Source organism: Mustela erminea, chromosome 2, assembly GCF_009829155.1.
Source record: "Mustela erminea isolate mMusErm1 chromosome 2, mMusErm1.Pri, whole genome shotgun sequence".
Lineage (NCBI taxonomy): Eukaryota > Metazoa > Chordata > Mammalia > Carnivora > Mustelidae > Mustela > Mustela erminea.
The window spans coordinates 24362623-24383845 of NC_045615.1; the positions used below are offsets into that span (position 1 = coordinate 24362623).

Sequence of the window (21223 nt, forward strand, 5' to 3'; positions counted from 1 at the left end):
CTTTATTTTTTTTTTTAATATTTATTTATTTGACAGAGATCACAAGGAGGCAGAGAGGCAGGCAGAGCTGGGAGGGAGCAGGCTCCCTGCTGAGCAGAGAGCTCAACTTGGGACTCAATGCCAGGACCATGAGAGCATGACCTGGGCCGAAGGCAGAGGCTTTAACCCACTGAGCCACCCAGGCGCCCCCGTCCAACTAATTTTAAAATGGTATGTTCAAATAATTAAAAGAAAACATGGGGGTGGGGTGAAAAAAAGGAAAAAAAAAAAGTAAACAGAGTAACAGTAAGTAAACAATAAAGATTTAAAAGGACCACATTAAGATTCTAGAGTTAAAAAATGAACATGAAAAATGAAAAATTCGTAAGAGGTACTCAACAGCAGATTCAGATGGCAAAAAACAGAGTCTGTGAACTTCAACAGATCAACAGAAATTATCCAATCTGAAGAACACAGAGAAAATCATGTTACATAAACTAACAGACCTTTAGAAACCTGTGAGACATTGTAGTATTCCATCATAGGTATAATGCAAGAGCCAAAAAAAAAAAAAAAAAGGAAGAAGAAGAATGCAGAAGAAAATCCTTCTGAAGAAACTGTAGGGGGAAATCTTCCAAAATTTAATGAAAAAAAACCATTAATTTGCGGATCCAAGAATTCAGTAAACCACAAAAGGATAAAAACAAAGAGAATCACAACTAAATAAAATGTACCCAAAATCCAAAGACCAAAAAAAAAAGTTGAAAGTATCAAGAGAAACATGACTCAACCTACAGAAAACAACATTAATACAAGGCTGACATCTCAGCACAAACAGTAGTAACCAAAAGTCAATTAAACCACAAAGTGCAAACAGAAAGAAAACTGTTAAAATTTTATATCCTGTATAATTATTATCCAAAAATCAAGAGAAGTAAAAGTATTCTCAGATGAACAGACTGGGAAAATTCATTGCTAACATACATGTCTTGTAAGAAATAATAAAGTTCACCAAGAAGAAAGGAAATAAAGTATTATAAGACCATTAAACAGAAAATATTTTTTAGAAAAGAAAACTAGGGGCGCCTTGGTGGCTCAGTCAGTTAAGCAACCAACTCTTGATTCCAGTTCAGGTAATGATCTCAGTGTTGAGCAACCGAGCCCACATGGGCTCCCTGCTCAGCAGGGAGTCTGCTTAAGGCTTCTCTCTCTCTCTCTCTCCTTCTACCCCTCCCCTACCCCACTCATGCACACATGCTCACTCGCTCTCTTAAGCTCTCTCTTTAAAACAAATAAATCTCTTAAAAAGGGGGGGGGGGGGTGCGGAAAGAAACTAAACAATCAACAGGGAGTTCTGGTTCAACCAAGATGTCCTAAAGCTAGTAACAGCCTGTCCTACATATTAGACCTTAAAACAATGGGAAAAAATACAAAAAGCATTTTTGTTAAGTACTCTGAAGACCAAACAAAAGCAGATGCACTGGTGATAAAATCTGGAGAATTGTCCATGATAGAGTGAAGAGTCTCAATTTTTATTTTCTCTTATAAATCTGACCCAAATGTGAGCCTTTATCTCAGAGGTGGATGTTAGAAGCTCAGATGGCTGTTACTCTGACAAAAACTGTCCTTTGGTTAGAGGAACTAAGAAAATGGGTTCGTACAGGTGGCGGGGGGTGGGGGAGTGGTCCTGAATAGGAGCAAACAGGAGAGAAAGATCCTCAAAATCTTTGTAAAAACCCACAAGAGTCCTAAACTGACCCAGGAGATGCACTTGTGTCCAGGCAGACATGGACCAGAACAGAGAAATTTTTCTAAATTGAAAAAAAATTTGAATTATCATTCAATTCTCTACCTAATCCCTGAGTGAATTACATACAAGAGAGACACAAAGCAGGACAAGGTAGACTTTTACAATAAATGACATCTGGAACCATTACCCACAAAGGATAGGTAGAACTTGCAGTCTGAACATTCTTATTAAAATAAAACAAACAAAATGTCAAGGTTAATTAGAGGATTTTAACAAAACCCACAGTTTATAAAAGATAACATTCACAATGTCTAGGATACATTAAAAAATTACTCAACATACAAAGGACCAAGAAAATAGAACCATTTCTCATAGGAAGAGACACTGAACAAATGCTGATGAGATGGGTAAACTGCTGTAATTATCACACAAAAATATTAAAGGTGCTATTATAAATACGCTCTGGAAGGTTAAAGTAAACACAGTCTAACAGAATTAGAAAATAGGGTTCTCAACAAAAAAAAGTGTAAAATTAACCATCTTAAAATTATACAACTGAAATGTACAAATTTAAAGTATTTATGAGATGAGCTTAATATCAAAAAGAAAAAAGCAAACAAAAAGTCTATAAAGTTGAAGATGAAGTTTATCACATATAGAAAGCTTAGAAGTTTGCTATATTGCTATCAATAGACAGTATCAAACCTAAGAACAAAGGAAAAAGATTGAAATAAACTAAAGAGGCTCAGGGATGTGTACATCAAAAGCCCTAATATTCAAGCCACTAGAGACCCAAAGTAAAGGGAGGAAAGACATAACTGAAGCAAAAAATAGGAAAATAAGGGCCCAAAACTTTGCAAAATTGGTGATAATCACAAAGAAAGTACAATGGAAGTGGGGGGGGCGGCTAAAGAATATGTCTTGAAAGCAAGTACAAAAATGTAGTACATTTTATTTAGCAAATAAAGATTTAAATAACCATACACTTCTCATTAGAAACCATGGGTACCAGGGAAAAATGAAAAAATATTTTGAAGTACTAAAAGAAAAAAGTAGAATTCTACACAGAATTCTATATGCAGAAAAAATACCCTTGAATGATGAAGACCAGATAAAATTATACTCAGAAGGGAGCCCAGGTGGTCCAATCAGTTGAGTGTCTTGGTTTCAGCTGAGGTTATGATCTCAGGTTCATGAGATGGAGCCCTGCTTTGGGTTCCCCACTCAGCAGGGAGTCTGCATAAGATTCTGTCTCTCTCTCTCTCTCTCTCTCTCTCTGTCTTTGCCCTTCCCCCCATTTGCACTCTCTAAAATAAATAAATAAATCTTTTTAAAAATTATATTCAGGAATAATTTAAAAATTTGTTTCCAAGAAAACCACCCAATAAGAAATGTAAATAGAGTTCCTCCAGAATGGGAACAAAGAATAAAAGAAATTGTAAACATCTGGTAAAAAGTAAACAGGGATTTTTCTTCCGTAAATTCTTAAAATACATACAACAAGGTAACTAAAAACTGTATCATTGTCTAGACAGACTTGTGATACATTAGAGGTAGTAACAAAAAATGGTGGTAAAGAGATAAATAGTTGAAATGGTTCTATATTTGAAGAGGTAAAATATTAAAGTAGACTGAAATCTTGTGCAACTACTAAAAAAAAAAACAAGCAGAAATAGATACAAAATCAAACAAATTAATTTTTAAAGAATACTAATGGAATTCAAATACAAGGAACAGTGGAAAAAAGAAACTGAGGACAAAAATACAGAGGTAAATAAATAATAAAATGCTAGGTGATAATAAAGCCTTAACTGTAGTTACATTAAAAGTAAACAGTCTAAACACATTGAGAAGACTTAGTTTCTCAGAGTATGTTTCAAAAAAAAAAAAAAAAAACTGTAAGAAAACAAATTTCTGTTGTTTAAGCAATCCGGTCTAGATATTTTGTTATGGAAGCCCAAGTAGACTAATACAATGATGATTGGGATTAGGGATGAAGGTGGCAATATTTAAGAGAGCAGTGGGATCTCTTCTTGCAGTGCAAATTAGTTACTACTGTTCTAGGACCTAAAGATAACTCTGCTAAAGAATTCAGTTCTATAATAGTTATATAACAGCACTAACCATACAAAATACTAACCTGATTTGCCTGATCTGTCTTCACAAATTAAACAGTAACACAACCTCTATAATTTAAGACTTCTTTAAAAAACATAACACATGAAATAAATGGGTCTTATATCTTAATTCATTTATAATAGATGATCCAGTAGTACTTTCCATACTTAAGAATCATCTATCACTTCCAAAGTAAACTCTTCGATTTAATATATTTAAATCCCTGATATACAACTCTTACCGTAATCCATTCCTTTGGTCAAAAGCAGGAATCATAGAGTTAGGGTGTTCTGACATTAATGCAACAAGCAGTTGTAGGACATCCATTAGATTGTCATCCTAAAATCAAAATAGAAATTATTTTAAATAAGGAAAAATCTTTTTGAACACTGAATACTTCCAAAATGAAAAAAACTGTAACTTAAAATAATGGACATATAAGCAATATTCACCTGCTTTTAATAAGATCGTTCTTTACACGTATATATTCATCTTCTAACTCAAAATACATGTCATCAAATGTGTCAAATGTCATAATCAAAGAAATGCAACCCTTACAGTATAAAGTATCGAGATTTCCTAAAACATATTCTATAGATATACTACACGTAACAGGATTTTTTAGACAACGATTATATATTAAGAAATTGAGGAAAGGGGAAACTAAGTTATTTTCTTTTTTTATAGCAAAACATACCAGAGCCTTTAATAAGGTAATCAATGTCAGCAATCTGATGGCAGTGTATGCTTTATTCACTGACCTTCTCAAGAAACTAGTTACAACAGTAAGCTTTTGAGGAAATAATGGAATAGTTTTCATATATTATATCTATTGACAGTATTAAAAAAAAAAGATGATCAGTGTTTACTGAGGCAACATACTATTGTATATAGTATAACTTGAAAATTCTGACAGAACAGCAAAGAAGCATATGTGAGTTCTGAAACCTGAAACAATTCCAAGAAAATCCTACACAGCCTTGGTTGAATATTCCAGTATATATGCATATTTAGAACCAATGTGGCAATACTGACCCAAAAAAAGGACAAGGGAAGCAGCTATCAAGAGCTAGTTATCTCTGCTGCCCTGTGTATAAAAGTTTTTGTTCACTGGTTTGGACTACAGCTATTTGAACATCTAATTTTCAGTAAACTAAGCAGATAATCTAGAGCTAGAGCACTGAGGCTTGGGAAAAAAGTGTTATTTGAAAGACCTAAAAGATTTCTGAATTAACAGACTAAGAGAATAGAGAAGATCACCATGATTTCTAGTTTCTCCTTTATAAAGTACTTCAGTCCCTTAGGGAGTTAGAGTTAATAAAAAACGAAATCATACACAACAACATTACTAGGAAATTCAGTTGAAAAAATCTTCAACTATTACACTGGGTAAAGAAAATCCACAAATAAAATACCCTAATCAAGAGAAAAAAGCAAGCATAATCATTAATGTTTGAGTCAAATATGATCCAGTCAATAAATTTAATCCACTTTTCCATATCAAGAGCAATAGGTCAAAACAATATCTCCCATTTACTCATGATTTAAAAAGACATTATTTTACACCATAACAGATATTTATTAAAACATAAGATATGAGCTATAAAACAGAAATGTAAATATCATTTGAAATACTGTGCTTTACATGAAATTACATCATTTCTAAATTTTACTTATTTAACAAATACTTAATCCAATTATTTAATTAGATTAAATCAGAGTATATAACATTTTCCCCGGGCAAAATAATAAAGGAAAAACCCAAAACATTTCAACTTATTTTTCAACCTCCTTTGCAACCACGTAATTACAAATCCCATTATAAATAAGTTGACTTACCAGTATTTGAACATGCAAAATCAGTTAGAAGATTGTTATGAATTTAAAAATCTAAACATTTTTAGTCATTTTCATAACCTATTTTCCACATGTTACACTGGTTCCTAGAGATACAATGAAGGTATTCTTTGACATACTTTTTTTTTTTTTAAAGATTTTATTTATTTGACAGACAGAGATCACAAGTAGGCACAGAGGCAGGCAGAGAGAGAGGAAGGCAAGCAGGCTCCCTGCTGAGCAGAGAGCTGAATCGATCTCAGGACTCTGGGATCATGACCTGAGCCAAAGGCAGAGGCTTTAACCCACTGAGCCACCCAGGCGCCCTTTGACATACTTTCTTATTAGTTCAATGACATCTAATTTCAAAACTTTTAAAAACTTTTCATGATTATTTTCAGAGCCATCCTGTGGTAATAAAGGGTATTTAAATGACAGTTGCTAAGACTTAGGTCCTAAATATATTTATTCTCCATTGTAGTTACATTAATGAAAGATCACTTAAACGTTTTTACTTTAAAAAGATCATAATGCAGGGACGCCTGGGTGGCTCAGTTGGTTGGACAACTGCCTTCGGCTCAGGTCATGATCCCGGAGTCCCGGGATCGAGTCCCACATCGGGCTCTCAGCTCCATGGGGAGTCTGCTTCTCCCTCTGACCTTCTCCTTGCTCATGCTCTCTCTCACTGTCTCTCTCTCAAATAAATAAATAAAAAATCTTTAAAAAAAAAAAAAAGATCATAATGCAGCTTCAAAAGACAAAATCCCAAAATATAAATTTCAAATGTTACCTCATGTATAGTGAGGAGGTAATTAAGAATGGCCTGCAGTTCATCTTCCTTTACTCCAGAATCCTTTAAAAACATAATATAAGTGTCTTAAAGTATTTTACACATGCATTTTAAAAAGATTTTTTAGAAGGTGAATAATACACCTAACATTTGTCAACCTGGTCAATTGCTATAAATATACAAAGATATTAAATATAGAATCTAAATTTAAAACATGAATTAGGGGAAACACCAAAGATCTGTTATATTCAAGACTGTGTAGAAGTCAAAGATATGTTATCAAGTATCCTGTTTTATATGACAGGCTATCTAATAAAGCTATAGAGTCCCAAAGTAAGCAAACCAATAGTTCATGATGAAAGAGTACTATTCACAACTATCACTCCACTAAATATAGAAGACAACTTTTCTATTTCTTTTTTCTGTTAAATTTGAAGAGTAAAAGAACAGCTTCTAAAATTACCAGTTAAAATGTGTAAGCATGATGATTCACAGACCTGTACCCCGGGGCAAATAATACATTATATGTCAATAAAATAAATAAATAAATGTCAGGCTCTAAAAACTGAGTAGTATTGTTCCTTGAAGAAAACGTTGCACTTTTAAATATGAACTCAGTATGTAAATGTTTAACCTGTCCTACCAATTTATCAATGATAAAACAAAGCTGAAATGAGAAAAGAGCAATAAGAGAGATCAGAGGGGGAGACAAACCATCAGACTGTGGACTCAGAAACAAACTAAGGGTTCTGGAGGGGAGTGGGGTGGGTGGTCGGGTAAGCCTGGTGGTGGGTATTAGGGAGGGTATATATTGCATGGAGCACTGGATGTGGTGCATAAACAATGAATATTGGAACACTGGAAAAGAAATAAAATCAAATTTATAAAAAAAAAAGAATTAGGAAACAAAATCACTGAAAAAATTAAACACAAAAATCAAGCAATAAGATTTTTGTAAATAGAAATAAGGAATTTGAGTCTAAAAGATATACTAAAAGTTTGACCCACTTAACATAATATTAAATTCTAAAAAATAAGAAAATGACATAGGAAAATAATAAAATATTGATAAAAAATACATTTATACATTGTTCTCTAATAAAATCAAAATACCTTTCTTAAAAATAATAAATACTTTACCTACAACACAATAAGAATCAGACAAATGTGATAATTTCTAAAGGCTGATGCATCTTTCTGGTACCTTTATTTATGGAAATTTTTTCTCAAAATCTGAATGTCAAGTACAAGAGACCAACTAAAAATGTTACCTCCTTGAAGAGTTTTATTGATTACCCTATCACTACTGCCATGGATAATATCTAGTACTTAACAGAAACTCAGTAAATATTTACTGAATGAAAGAATGAACCCATTGAACCCCTAGAGAAATTCATACAACATATATTACAATTATCAATCTCCAATTCTGCTATGATTTACATCCATATGTGTGCAAAAAAGAACAAAATAACATAGAATCAAGTCTCTTTCACAGTATTTCCAAAGTGTAATACTAATAACCCAACAAAGAGTAAACAAAGACTTAACAACAAAAATTTATGTGAAATTTTAAGTTAAAATACAGAACATGCTAAAGGACAAGTATAAACTCACCTTCATCACTAACTGCTTAATGAACATCAACAAGAATGCTCGTAGAGAAAGTATTTCTTTTTGATTAGGTCGTGGTCCATCTTTGAAAAAATAATATGTACACATACTTAGTGTTTCAAAGACCTCAAAGCAAAGTATAAAACTGTCTTCCCTAAGAGTTTTTTCTATATATTTATGAGAAACATAAAATGAGTCACCTAAAGAGACATGTGCCTCAACATTATTGTTTAGAATTGAGAGGAAGATAAAGAGTTTCCCAGAAGAACAAAAACTAAAGAAGTTCATTATCACTAGACATGCTTTACAAGAAATATTAAAGGGAATTCTTTAAGCAGAAGAAAAAGGCTTTAACTAGAAATAAGAAAATACAGGAAAGAAAAAAAATCACACTGGCAAAGGCAATGTAAAGGTAAAGGTAAACTGCCTTTACAGTAAAGGTAGGGGGATCACTCATTTCAAAACTGAGTATATAAAGACTGAAAGACAAAAGTAATAAAATCAACTATAGCTACAATAATTAGTTAAGGAATACACTAAATAAAAAGTTTAAAATATGATACCAAAAACATAAAACATTGGGAGATGAGAGTAAAAATGTAGTACTTTTAGAATGCATTTGAACCTAAGGAATCACCAACTTACAATGGGCTTCTATATATGTAAGTTGTTAGATATGAAGCTCATGGTAACTACAAACACAAAAAAATAAAAAGGAATCCAAACAGAACATTAAGCAAAACCATCAAATCACAAGGAAAGAGAGCAAGGAAAGAAGAAAGGAATAGAGAAGAACTTGAAAAACAACAGAAGACAATGAACAAAATAGTAATAAGTATGTACCTGTCAGTAAAAACTTTCAAACTTAAAAAAAAAAAATCCTCTATATGCTGCCAACAGGAGACTCACTCTCTAAAGACACACAAAGACTAAAAGTGAAGTGACAGGAAAAGATACACCATGCAAAAGGAAATAAAAAGAAAACTGGTCTGGCAATACTTTTATCAGACAAAGGAGACTTTTTAAAAAGCTGTAAGAGACAAAATGCATTACATAATAAAGGGATTAAACCAACAAGAAGATATAACACTTATAAATATTTAATAAAACGAATTATATTACTAGACAAAAACAAGAACCTGACAGTAATACAGTAACAGTAGGGGATTTTACCACACCCCTTACTTACATCAATCAATAGATAGATCATCCAGACAGAAAATGAGTAAGAAAATGCTGGCCTTAAATAACACAATGGAACAAATATACCAAACAGATATGTACAGAATAGTCCCACCAAAAAACCGGAAGATACATTCTTCTCAAGCACTTGAAACATTCTTCTACAATAATAGCATGACAGACCACAAAATAAGTCTCAATAAATTTAAGAAAACCAAAATCATATCAAGTGTCTTTTCCATCCATAATGAAACTAAAAATCAATTACAAGAATAAAAGTGGGAAAAAACACAAATGCAGAGACCAGAAAACATGTTCTTAAAAAACCAATGGAATAATAAATAAAATCGGATATTAAAAAATACCTTGAGACAAATGAAAATGAAAACACAATGTTCCAAAATCTGTGAAATGCAGTAAAAGCAGATCCAACAGGGAAGTTTACATCAAAACAGGCCAACCTCAAGAAACAAGAAAAATCTCTAAGAAGACATACAGATGGCCGACAGGCACAGAAAAGATGCCCAACATCACTAACCATCTGTGAAATGCAAATCAAAGCCATAATGTGATTTCACCTCACACTTGCCAGAATGGCTAAAATCGAAAAGACAAGAAGTATTTAGCATTAGTGTGAGTGCAGAGAAAAGAAGTTTTCAGGCACTGTTGGTGGGAATGTAAAATGGTGCAGCCACTATAGAAAACAGTATGGAGATACCTCAAAAAATTAAAAATAAAATTGCCATATAATTTAGCAATTCCACGTCTAGGATTTATCCAAAGAAAACAAAAACATTAATTCAAAAACATGTGCATCCCTATGTTAAGCACAGCATTATTTACCATAGCAAAGATATGGAAGTAACCTAAATATCCATCAAGAGATACATGGATAAAGATGTGGTGTGTGTTCATATGCATATACATACACATGCACGCGCACGCGCGCACGCACACACACACACACCGGAATATTATTCAGCCATAAAAAAGAGTGAAAACTTGTCACTGTGACAACATGGACAGGCGTAAAATGTATAATTCTAAGTGAAGTAAGTCAGACAGGGAAAGACAAATGGTATATGATTTCACTTGTTTGTTTGTAGAATCTGAAGAACAAAACAAAGCAAAACAGAAACAGATTCACAGATACAGAAAACAAACTGCCAGTTGCCAGAGGGGAGAAAGGAAGATGATGGGAGGATGGACAAAACAGAGGAACAGGTCAAGCGGTACAATATTCCCATTATAAAATAATACGTCACAGGGATTTAATGTACAGTGTAAGGAATAGAGTCAATAATATTGTAACAACTTTGCATGTTGACAGATGGTAACTAGACATATTGAGGTGACCATTTCATCATGCATATAAATATCAAATCACTATGTTGATATTAATATAATACTGTTTGTCAATTATTCTTCAATTTAAAGAGTTTTATGCCTCTAGAAAGACATTCAATCTCACATACAATAGTATATACAGTGCTCTAAATGTACAAAATGGGTGACTTTGAAATTACAATGAAGGGAGTTTATTTTTAAGGTTAGATGAATTTCAAAACATGAAAATGAGGAAATAAAATTTGTATTCAATAATAATATGCACTTATATTTTGTTTTAAAAGACTCTGAGAATGTTAGTACAGTAATAGAAGTTTACAAAAGAAAATCCAAACTTATATGTGAATTTAGTTAAAAAAAAAAAAAAAAAACTTCTGTCTCTTGTGTAAGCTAATACAAACATTTTTAAAAGTACAGCTCAACACAGTTTGGTTCATTTAGAAAGGAAACATTATGTTGACCACCTCTGACATCTCCTCCCCTTCTTAAAAATAATCTCTGGTCACACATGGCTCACATTAAAAATAATTTTCATGTCTCAAACAAAAAATTCCCAAGTAGAAAGCTTCTGAAACCAAACACCCATTGTTGTAAGATCCTAAAGTTAGGTACCTGTTTGCTTCATATTATCTGCAATTTCCCACCACTAATCACTATTTACAGCTAGTTCTTAGACCACCACCAAAGCACAAGACCACCAAGACCTCAAATAGATCAATTAAAATAGGAAGAAAATTGCTTAAAATTTGTTCCACATGACAATTCCTAGACAAAGAATCAGTTACAGAGCTACAATAGAATCACAAACTTTATTCAGCTCTCTCACTTAAAGTATGAGACTTTCCCAAGGTCACTAATCAGTTATAAAATCAATGACAGAACATAAAACTAATATGCAGGACAGTACATGATATACCTACAGTACCATCAAACAGTCATTAGGAAATTATGACCTAGTTCTCCGCCACAACACTACCACCTTAAACAGATCATTCAACTTCTGTGTGTGCTCATATATTTCTAAGTTACACATAGCGTATCCTCTGAGAAGCAAGAGATTTTGAAAAGGATAAAGAAACATTGTACTAATATGAAAATTGTATTTATAAATCACTGAACAGCCAAAGCATTTAAGTACAATGACTCTCAGCATCTAATTCCTGATTTCAAAGCAGCCTTCAATTTTTATATCAGGGTAATGAACCCATTCTCACTCTGAGATCATGTACTTCAAAGATAGGAAGGGCTTCCATGCCCATGTATGGGCAATCAGAAAGATAGCTGCCACGTAAGACTATGCACATGATGCAATCAGAGCCAATGAGCAACAAAGAGACTTTTCAGCTGGAAACGTTCAATACAGGCAGACACTCTTTTGCTAGACTTATAGTTGTAAGGATGTGAAGGCAGAGTGGCTGCTTGGTCTGTAAGGGAGAAAACACATGAAAAGAGACAACGTAGAAGGTGGAGGGAGATAAAACTGAGTTCAAGGGGCATATTCTAAACACTTGAACTAAGTTCAACTGAAAATGCCAGTTTATATAAGCTGATTAACTTCCTTTTACAATAGCCGATCTAAAGCAGGTTTCATTTAAAACCAAAAGATCCACCATTTGTCAAAATTTTTATTTTGATACCTTCTATAAATTTCTGACATGATAAATGAATATTACCTCTCCAGTAATTTCCTGATTATACAGGAAAAATAATTACTGAAATTTCATAGCCTCATTATATTATTTATTAGAAGTAGATATACCCCCTGCTTCAGCAAGAAATCTCTATTTCCCAAAAACCATGGATTTTCATTCTCAATATGATAATTAGCTTCAGCATCAATACCATATGTTAATATAGAACTTCTCATTTTCTGTGCCTTAATAATATCCTAGTCCTATCTGCTCTGCAAACAACTTACACCAGCAGAAGTAGCATTCTTCCATGAAAGTAGCAAGTTACCTCTCGCAAACCTCAATTCAGTACAAACTATTAACATTATCAAGAAGAATAAAATAAAATTTTGCCATGATGATATTCAGAAAAACTGCAAGAATAACATATAACATTATAATAAATTCCTTATATTAATTTAATAATATATTAAAACAAAGAAAAGAAAAAAAATCTATGACAAAATATATAAACAGGGATGATATACCTAATCCTTTAGGCGTGATACCACTTCGATCCTGAGGATTCACTGCCCAGTAGTAGTACTTCAGTGTATGCGTGATGAGAAGCACTGTTCCAACTCTCCGAATGGCATTATATATGTTGACTGTACCAATGAATTCCGTGGATAGGTAAGTATAGAGTGTCAACTGAACCTACAAAATCAAAATGAAGAACGTACATCAAAGAAGCAGCTTAGCATTTTGCCCCTAATATTTTACCAGGGGCAAAAATATTATTCCAGTAATACTCTCAGGCTGCTTTACTTGGATCATACTTGTTCCACAAAGTATTATTCCAGTAATACTCTCAGGCTGCTTTACTTGGATCATACTTGTTCCACAAAGTAAGATGCAAGCTTGATGGTAACATCCATGCTAACAGATAACACACATTCACTGGCACGTGTGCACACACACGCACACACATACACACACAAAAGCACATATATTCCTTATAAAGCTAAACCAGGTAAATGCTACTTTTACAATAACATTATAAAGGAAACACCCCCTAATACACCAAATTTTTAAAGCACTGTTCCATGGAAATAACTGTTGATTCCTATTAAGCAATCAGCAATTATCCATGAGCATATATAATGTCTTTACCATAAGCTTACTAACCATACTATGAATAGTTGCTTTAAAAAGCTGGAAATTTTCTTCATTTTACAGAAAAGTAGAAGATAACAAAAAAGAAAAAAAGAAAGAAAAAGTAGGAATAACTCAAAAAGAATAAAAGTAGAAGTCAAAAGAAAAAAAAAGCATAAAGCCTACCTTAGGAGATGTTAGAAAAACAGAATTCTGTTGTAATAGCTCATTGATAGATTATAAAATTACAATCCCTCAACATGTTTATCAACATGTTTATCAGTATTATCCTCTAATTAGAAAAGGATTCTACTGGGATGCCTGGGTTGCTCGGTTGGTAACGCGTCTGCCTTCAGCTTAGGTCATGATTCCAGGGTTCTAGAATTGAGTCCCTCATCGGGCTCCTTGCTTGGCAGGGAGCCTACTTCTCCCTCTGTCTGCCACTCCCCCTGCTTGTGCTCTCTCTCTCTCCCTCTTTCTCTCTGACAAATAAGTAAATAAAATCTTTAAAAAAAAAAAAAAAAGATCCTACTAGTCTTATTTCCAAATTATTTTAATAAACACATAAGAGTTTAGTAACTTCAAAATACAAGCTCTTAAAAGAAACAAAAGATTATAGGATTATAGGTACTACTCTACCACCAAACATTTCACACTAGTACAAAATTTCAGTAAAAGCACAGCTTTAAAACTCACCAACTGCTATAATCTAGTACTGTAGCACAACAGCACAACATAAAGATTGCTTTTGTTCTACTACTGTGTCAAAATCAAGAATTCTTCAATTCATTGCTAGTAGATATACTTTATAAGTGGAAAAATTTTAAGTAGGACATACATATTTGCCCCCTAACCAAAGACCAAACTATTCCCAGTCTTTATTTTTTTTTAAAGATTTATTTATGTATTTGACAGAGATTACAAGTAGGCAGAGAGGCAGGCAGAGAGAGAGAGGAGGAAGCAGGCTCCCCACTGAGCAGAGAGCCAGATGCGGGGCTCGATACCAGGACCCTGGGATCATGACCTGAGCCGAAGGCAGAGGCTTTAACCCACTGAACCACCCAGGCGCCCCTATTCTCAGTCATTTAAAAAGGAACATTTATGCTACCTTCCTAGACATGGATGGCATTTTCACTTTCAACCCCGCAAGATATGTCAGTGTTACGTGGTAATTTCGTTAGAGAGCACAAATTAGGTACCTATCTTCCAGATGCCCCAAAATAAACAAAGTTAAATGAATCAGGGAGTCAATCAGTAATCATATATGCTGAATCACTTAAAACTGAGGTTCAATTTTATGATCCTTATAGTTTAGAAAACTATATATATGGGGAATATCCCACTGTCTTGCAGAAAAATAGTATTATGTTGATGCAGCCAATGTTATTCAAATGGATAGGCCCAGTTTACTTACCACTGAGGCCATACAACACTTTTCTTCATGGTTCAAGTTCTTTACCATCCTATTTCAGTCATTTAGAAAATATTTATATCCAACTATGCTTAGTGATATATTATAAAAATACAATGACATATACATTATCTCTCAATAGCTGAAATCCAGTTGAATTTAAGTAAATTTAAGTAATTAAGTAAAAAAGTAATTAAGTAAATTACTTAAATTAAGTAAATTTAAGTAAATTAAATTTAAGTAAAAAACCAATGTAATGAAGATGCCTATTGAAACACAAAATTACTTAAGGAAATTCTTTTTTTTTTTTTAAATTTTTTATTTATTTATTTGACAGAGAGAGATGACAAGCAGGCAGAGAGGCAGGCAGAGAGAGGGGAGGAAGCAGGCTCCCTGCTGAGCAGAGAGCCCGATGCGGGGCTTGATCCCAGGACCCTGGGATCATGACCTGAGCCGAAGGCAGTGGCTTAACTCACTGAGCCACCCAGGCGCCCCCTTAAGGAAATTCTTTTAAAAAACTTTCTAGAACTGGGGCACCTGGATGACTCAGTCAGTTAAACAGCTGCCTTCAGCTTAGGTCATGATACCAGGGTCCTGGGATTGAGCCCTGCCTCATCAGGCTCCCTGCTCAGTAGCAAGCCTGCTTCTCCCTCTCCCTCTGTCCTCCTCCCCACCTCCCCAACCGCTTGTGATCTAATAAATAAATAAAATCTTTTTTTTAAAAAAGGTCTAGAATTAACACATCTATAAAGGGGCACCTCGCTGCCTCAGTTGGTAGAGCATACAACTCTTGATCTAAGGGTTGTAAGCTCCAGCCCCACACTGGGTATAAAGATCACTTAAAAGTAAAATCTTTAAAAAAAAAAAAAAAAAAAAGAAAAAGAAACATAAGTATGTATGTAATTAATTCCATGTAACTAATTGCAAAATATGTAATTAATTGCAAAATGAGTAGCAAAGAGTTATTAGAATCAATTTGGAGGCCAGAGAAATTATTATAGGATAAGCTAAAATACTCAAAAAAGCCTGACTAATAAAATAGGTATTAAGGTAGACTTTGAAGATTAGCAGTAAGATAGGTAGAATGTAGAAATTCAAACAGGGAAAATGGTAAATCACACAACAACAGGCTTCCCAAGATCTTATAAAATGCTCCACAATCTTGATTGTGCAACAGAATACCCGAAAAACATGTTTTAAAAATGCTGATGCCTGGGCCTTACCCCAGATCAAATAAAACACAATGTGGAGTAGAGGGTATGGAATTGTTTTTTATTTAAAAAAAAAAAAAAAAAAAAAAAAGAACAAAAAACCTCTCCCAACAGGTTCTACTGACAGCCAAGATTGAGAACCTCTGCTCTGGGTTTACATTTTAGTACTTGCCAAGCCACTGAGGATAACTGAGAGTTTTTAAACTAGAAAGCTCAGAAAGGACATGATTGACATGAAAACTTAATGCTAGAAAAGGGACTACTTTATTGTGAAAACAATGGGAAAATTATTGCACAGTTTGAGGCTAAGAAATAATCTTAGGAGAGTAAGATGTTAAAAACGTAAGAATTCTGGCCAAAAAGCGATAGTGATAAAAAATGAAAAACTGAAGAAAAGTCTGTCTCTTGAGAATGATACTGTAGTAAAAGAAAAATGAAAAGGCTCTAATATCAACATATTGAGATGAGTAAGAATGGTGATCTCAAGATTATTCATAAGCTAACAATGAATAAATATTTACTCATTTACTCATTATATAATCCAATAACCATACAAGTTGTATGTGTTAACATCTGTCTTTTCCATTAGGCATTCTGTAAGGGCAAGAATTAGATCTGTTTGTTCACCATAGCATTCACAGTGCCCAACATAAAGCAGTTACTCAACAAATGAAGGACTATTTTATACAAGAACTTTCGTCTCTCCATTTAGGTCATTAAAAAGACAGTCTCGGGGCGCCTGGGTGGCTCAGCGGCTTAAGCCGCTGCCTTCGGCTCAGGTCATGAACTCGGAGTCCTGGGATCGAGCCCCGCATCAGCCTCTCTGCTCAGCAGGGAGCCTGCTTCCTCCTCTCTCTCTGCCTGCCTCTCTGCCTACTTGTGATCTCTCTCAATAAATCCCTCTCAAATAAATAAATAAAATCTTTAAAAAAAAAAAAAAAAGACAGTCTCTGGGCACCTGGGTGGCTCAGTGCATTAAGCCTCTCCCTTTAGCTCAGGTCATGATCTCAGGGTCCTGGGATCGCGCCCCACATTGGGCTTTCTGCTCTGCAGACAGCCTGCTTCCCGCCCCACCCCCCGCCTGCCTCTCTGCCTACTTGTAATCTCTCTCTCTTTCAAATAAATAAATAAGATTTTTAAAAAATAAAAACATTAAAAAAAAAAAAAGACAGTCTCTGAGAAGATGAATGGATATTATACCAGCAGAGTAAACATCCTTTTCCAAAAGCAAAGGTTGATCCATACATACATACCTTCACCTTTCATAACCACAGGTAGAATTACCATGAAGCTAATGAAGCTTAAACTTTATGCTCACTCATCTGTACCCTAAACCTCATTTTGTATGCATCATGTTGTATTTTTTTTTCTTAAAAATTACCTTCCTCCCTGTAACTGTGCAAACAAACTTCAGAAAACCATTTTAGAACTATCTTTATAATACAATTAAAGTAGGGGTGCCTGAGTCGTTAAGTGTCTCCCTTCTGCTCATGTCATGATCCCAGTCCTGGAATTGAGCCCTGTAGTCGGGCTCTCTGCTCAGCAAGAAGCCTGCTTCTTCCTCTCCCCTCTCCTTCTCCCCATGCTTGAGATCCCTTTCTCACTGTCTCTCTGTCAACTAAATAAATAAAATCTTAAAAAAAAAAAAAAACTTTAAAAAAAAAAAACTTCCATATAATACAATTAATAATACAATTAAAGTAGATATAATCCCTTATGGATACACAAAACAGTGTTTTTAAAACAAGGAAAGTTTAATATTAACAAATAAATTATAAATTCAAAAAACAAAATTAAAATTATTAACAAGGAAGAGGTAAGAAATAGAGTGTAATACCAGAAACCTAAGAAAATGATATAATGAATTTTAAAAATATTCCTCTACAACTAAGTATCTAATAAAAGGCTTTTTCACCACATCAAAAGAGATCCAAAGCCTTACAAATATGTTGCTTAGTAAAACAAAAAAAAGTGTCTAGTAAAAGGTTTAAAAAGTAACTTGAAACAATCCTTGAAAAGAAATAAGACTGAGGGTCATAGAAGAAAAAAAGGTCAAAATTGAACCCAGAGATAAAAAGGTATAACCTCCAGCTGCCTCCTTTGATTATTTCCAAATGGCAATCGGGAGTCAGCAGCTGTTTTTCTCTTTAACATTTGAAAAGACCAACTGAAAATAAGATACTATGAGTCCAGAAGTAAAGAAAGTCTGCATTTTTTTTCTGACAACTAAAATAAGTATGTATGATTCCAACCTAAACAATGATAAACACTCTAAGTGGATCACCAGGGATAAAGGGAGAGAGGAAATTAATAGGTATGAAATGATACTTCTAACAAAAACTATAGATAAGGCAGATACAATTATGCAATTTAACAAAAATTTGTTTCAAGTTCTCCTGAACACTACCACAATTAATATTCTTAGGGCAATTTAATACAACATTAGGACTTAACAAAAGTTTTATTTATATACTTTATCACAAATTATATTCACTTAGAAGTAATTGGTTTATTGTTACAGTACTAAATAAGTTGTGTACAAATATAATTGTATTTAATCATTTAAATTCATGTGAATTAAAATGATTAAAGAAGACCAGTATATCATGGAAGCCTTAAAACCAGGTGACATTTCAACTGTTCCTGCAGAATTAAACTCATGCATATGTATATATACATATGTACACATTGATATGTATGCATACTGGTAACAGAACAGAGCTAAAGTTGATAGGAAACATTGTATTTACATTGGAACTGTCCAACTTTGATTTATACTTAGTAAAAATCAAATTTATACTTAGTAAATCAAAGTATCAATTTATACTTAGTAAATCAAAGTCTCTCTCAAAATTTTGATTTAACAGAAGACTATAGCTCTATTTTTTAAAAATACTGAGATGTCGGAGTGCCTGGGTGGCTCAGAGGGTTAAAGCCTCTGCCTTCGGCTCAGGTCATGATCCCAGGGTCCTGGGATCAAGCCCTGCATCAGACTCTTTGCTCAGCAGGGAGCCTGCTTCCTCCCCTCTCTCTCTGCCTGCCTCTCTGCCTACTTGTAATCTCTATCTGTCAAATAAAATAAATAAAATCTTAAAAAAAAAAATACTGAGATGTCTTGGAAAGTATATCCAGTGGAAACAGTCTCTTCAACAAATGGTGCTGGGAAAACTGGACAGCAGTATGCAAAGGAACAAAACTGGACAGCGTTCTTACATCATACACAAAAATAAACTCAAAATGGATTAAAGACCTGAATGTGAGACCTGAGATCATAAAATTCTGTAAGAAGCACAGGCAATAATTTCTCTGACTTGGCCATTGCAACATTTTTCTAGATATGTCTCCTGAGGCAAGGGAAACAAAAACAAAACTAAACCACTGGGACTACATCAAAATAAAAAGCTTCTGCACAGCAAAGGAAACAATCAACAAAACTAAAGGTAACCTAATAAATGGAAAAAGATATTTGCAAATGACCTACCTAATAAAGGGTTTATATATCCAAAATATATAAAGAATTTATACAACACCCCCCCAAAAAACAAACAATCCAATTAAAATTGGGCAGAAGAAATAGACAGACAGTTCTCTGAAGAAGACATCCAAATGCCCAAAAGACACAGGAAAAAATGCTTAACACCACTCATCCTCAGGAAACTGCAAGTCAAAACTCAGTGAGTTATCACCTCACACCTGTCAAATGGCTAAAATCAACAACACAAGAAGCAGGTGTCGGCAAGGATGTGGAGACAAAAGAAACCTCTTGCACCATTAGTGGGAATGCAAACTAGTGCAGCCTACATGGAAAATACTACGGAGGTTCCTCAAAAAATTAAAAATAGAACCCTTCAATCCAGTAATCACACTACTGAATATTTACCAAAAAAATACAAAAACTCTAATTCAAGGGGCATTATGCACCCCTATGTTTATAGAAGCATTATTTACAATAGTCAAATTATGGAAGCAGACTAAGTGTCCACTGACAGATGAATGGATAAAGATGATGTGGTACATCTCTACCACGGAATATTATTCAGTCATAAAGAAGAACGAAATCTTGCCATTTGCAATGACATGGATGTACCTAGAGAGTATAATGCTAAGTTAAATAAGTCAGTCAGAGAAAGACAAATACCACATGATTTCACTCATATGGAATTTAAGAAACAAACAAAAGGGAAAAAAGAGAAACCAAGCAACAGATTTTAACTACAGAACAAACTAATGGTTACCAGAGGGGAGGGGGAGTGAGGTGATGCGTGAAATAGGTAGCAGGGATTAGGAGTGCACTTGTCATGAGCACTGGGTAATGTACAGAATTGTTTAATCACTGTATTGTACACCTGAAACTAATATAACACCTTTTTTAATCACAAAGGAATTAAAATTTAAAAAAAAAAACACTGCTCTACAAAAAAAGAAAAGATACACTGACTCGCAAATATACCGAAAGAAAAAAAGTATGCTTATCAAAAAACACAACCTATTGAAATTTTACATGATAGCATGTGAAAGGATAAAAGAAAATCCTCATAATTATCACTCTTCTCAACTACAAGAACTTGGTAAAATAGTAAAACAAAATCTATATACATAAATATGTATATATATATTACCTTGGCTGGGGTATGAATCCATATAGCTGGGTTAAGAAGAATGTGATCACACAACTGTTTGAGTAGGGGCATCCCATGCTGCAGATTACTCAGATATTTTGAAAATGCAAGACAAAGTTCAAGTACTGCTCTGCTGACATGGGATTTGGAAGACTGCAAAAAAAAAAAAAAAAAAAGGTAGTTCAAAGGTCACTACCAGGGCCCCTGGGTAGCTCAGTCAGTTAAGCAACTGACTCTTTATCTCCATGTAGGTCGCAATCTCAGGGTTGTGAGACTGGGCCCCCGCATCCAGCTCAGCACTGGGTGTGGAGCCTCCTTAAAATTCTCTCTTTCACTCTCACAGTCTCTCTCTCTGCTCCCCCAACCCCACACCCCCCCTATTAGAAAAAAAAAAAAAAAAAAAGCTCACTACCAATACAAGGCAAGGAAAGAAAATTAAAGGCTGTCAATATCAGAAAAAAGTTGGCCCACAAACTATGCTCAAAGTTAAAGACGCCATGAGACGCAATGCTACATTTCTCTAATAAAGCAATAGAGACAAGGTCAAAAAACAAAAGGTTATTTTAATTTTGGTAATTTTATGTAACCAAGGAGACATACT

General features: G+C 34.0%; 1 protein-coding gene across 3 annotated transcripts in view; it reads right to left on the reverse strand.

The window, feature by feature from the left end:
- The window catches only part of LRBA (LPS responsive beige-like anchor protein), a 731121-nt gene that overhangs the window by 589982 nt on the left and 119916 nt on the right, over positions 1–21223 (reverse strand). For all 3 annotated transcript variants that reach the window (XM_032332488.1, XM_032332486.1, XM_032332485.1), the window contains exons 13-17: positions 20623–20775; positions 12775–12943; positions 8091–8170; positions 6474–6536; positions 4089–4186 (exon numbers count right to left, since the gene is read on the reverse strand). In XM_032332488.1, coding sequence (XP_032188379.1) covers positions 4089–4186; positions 6474–6536; positions 8091–8170; positions 12775–12943; positions 20623–20775 — 563 coding nt within the window. The remainder of the gene's footprint in view (positions 1–4088; positions 4187–6473; positions 6537–8090; positions 8171–12774; positions 12944–20622; positions 20776–21223) is intronic.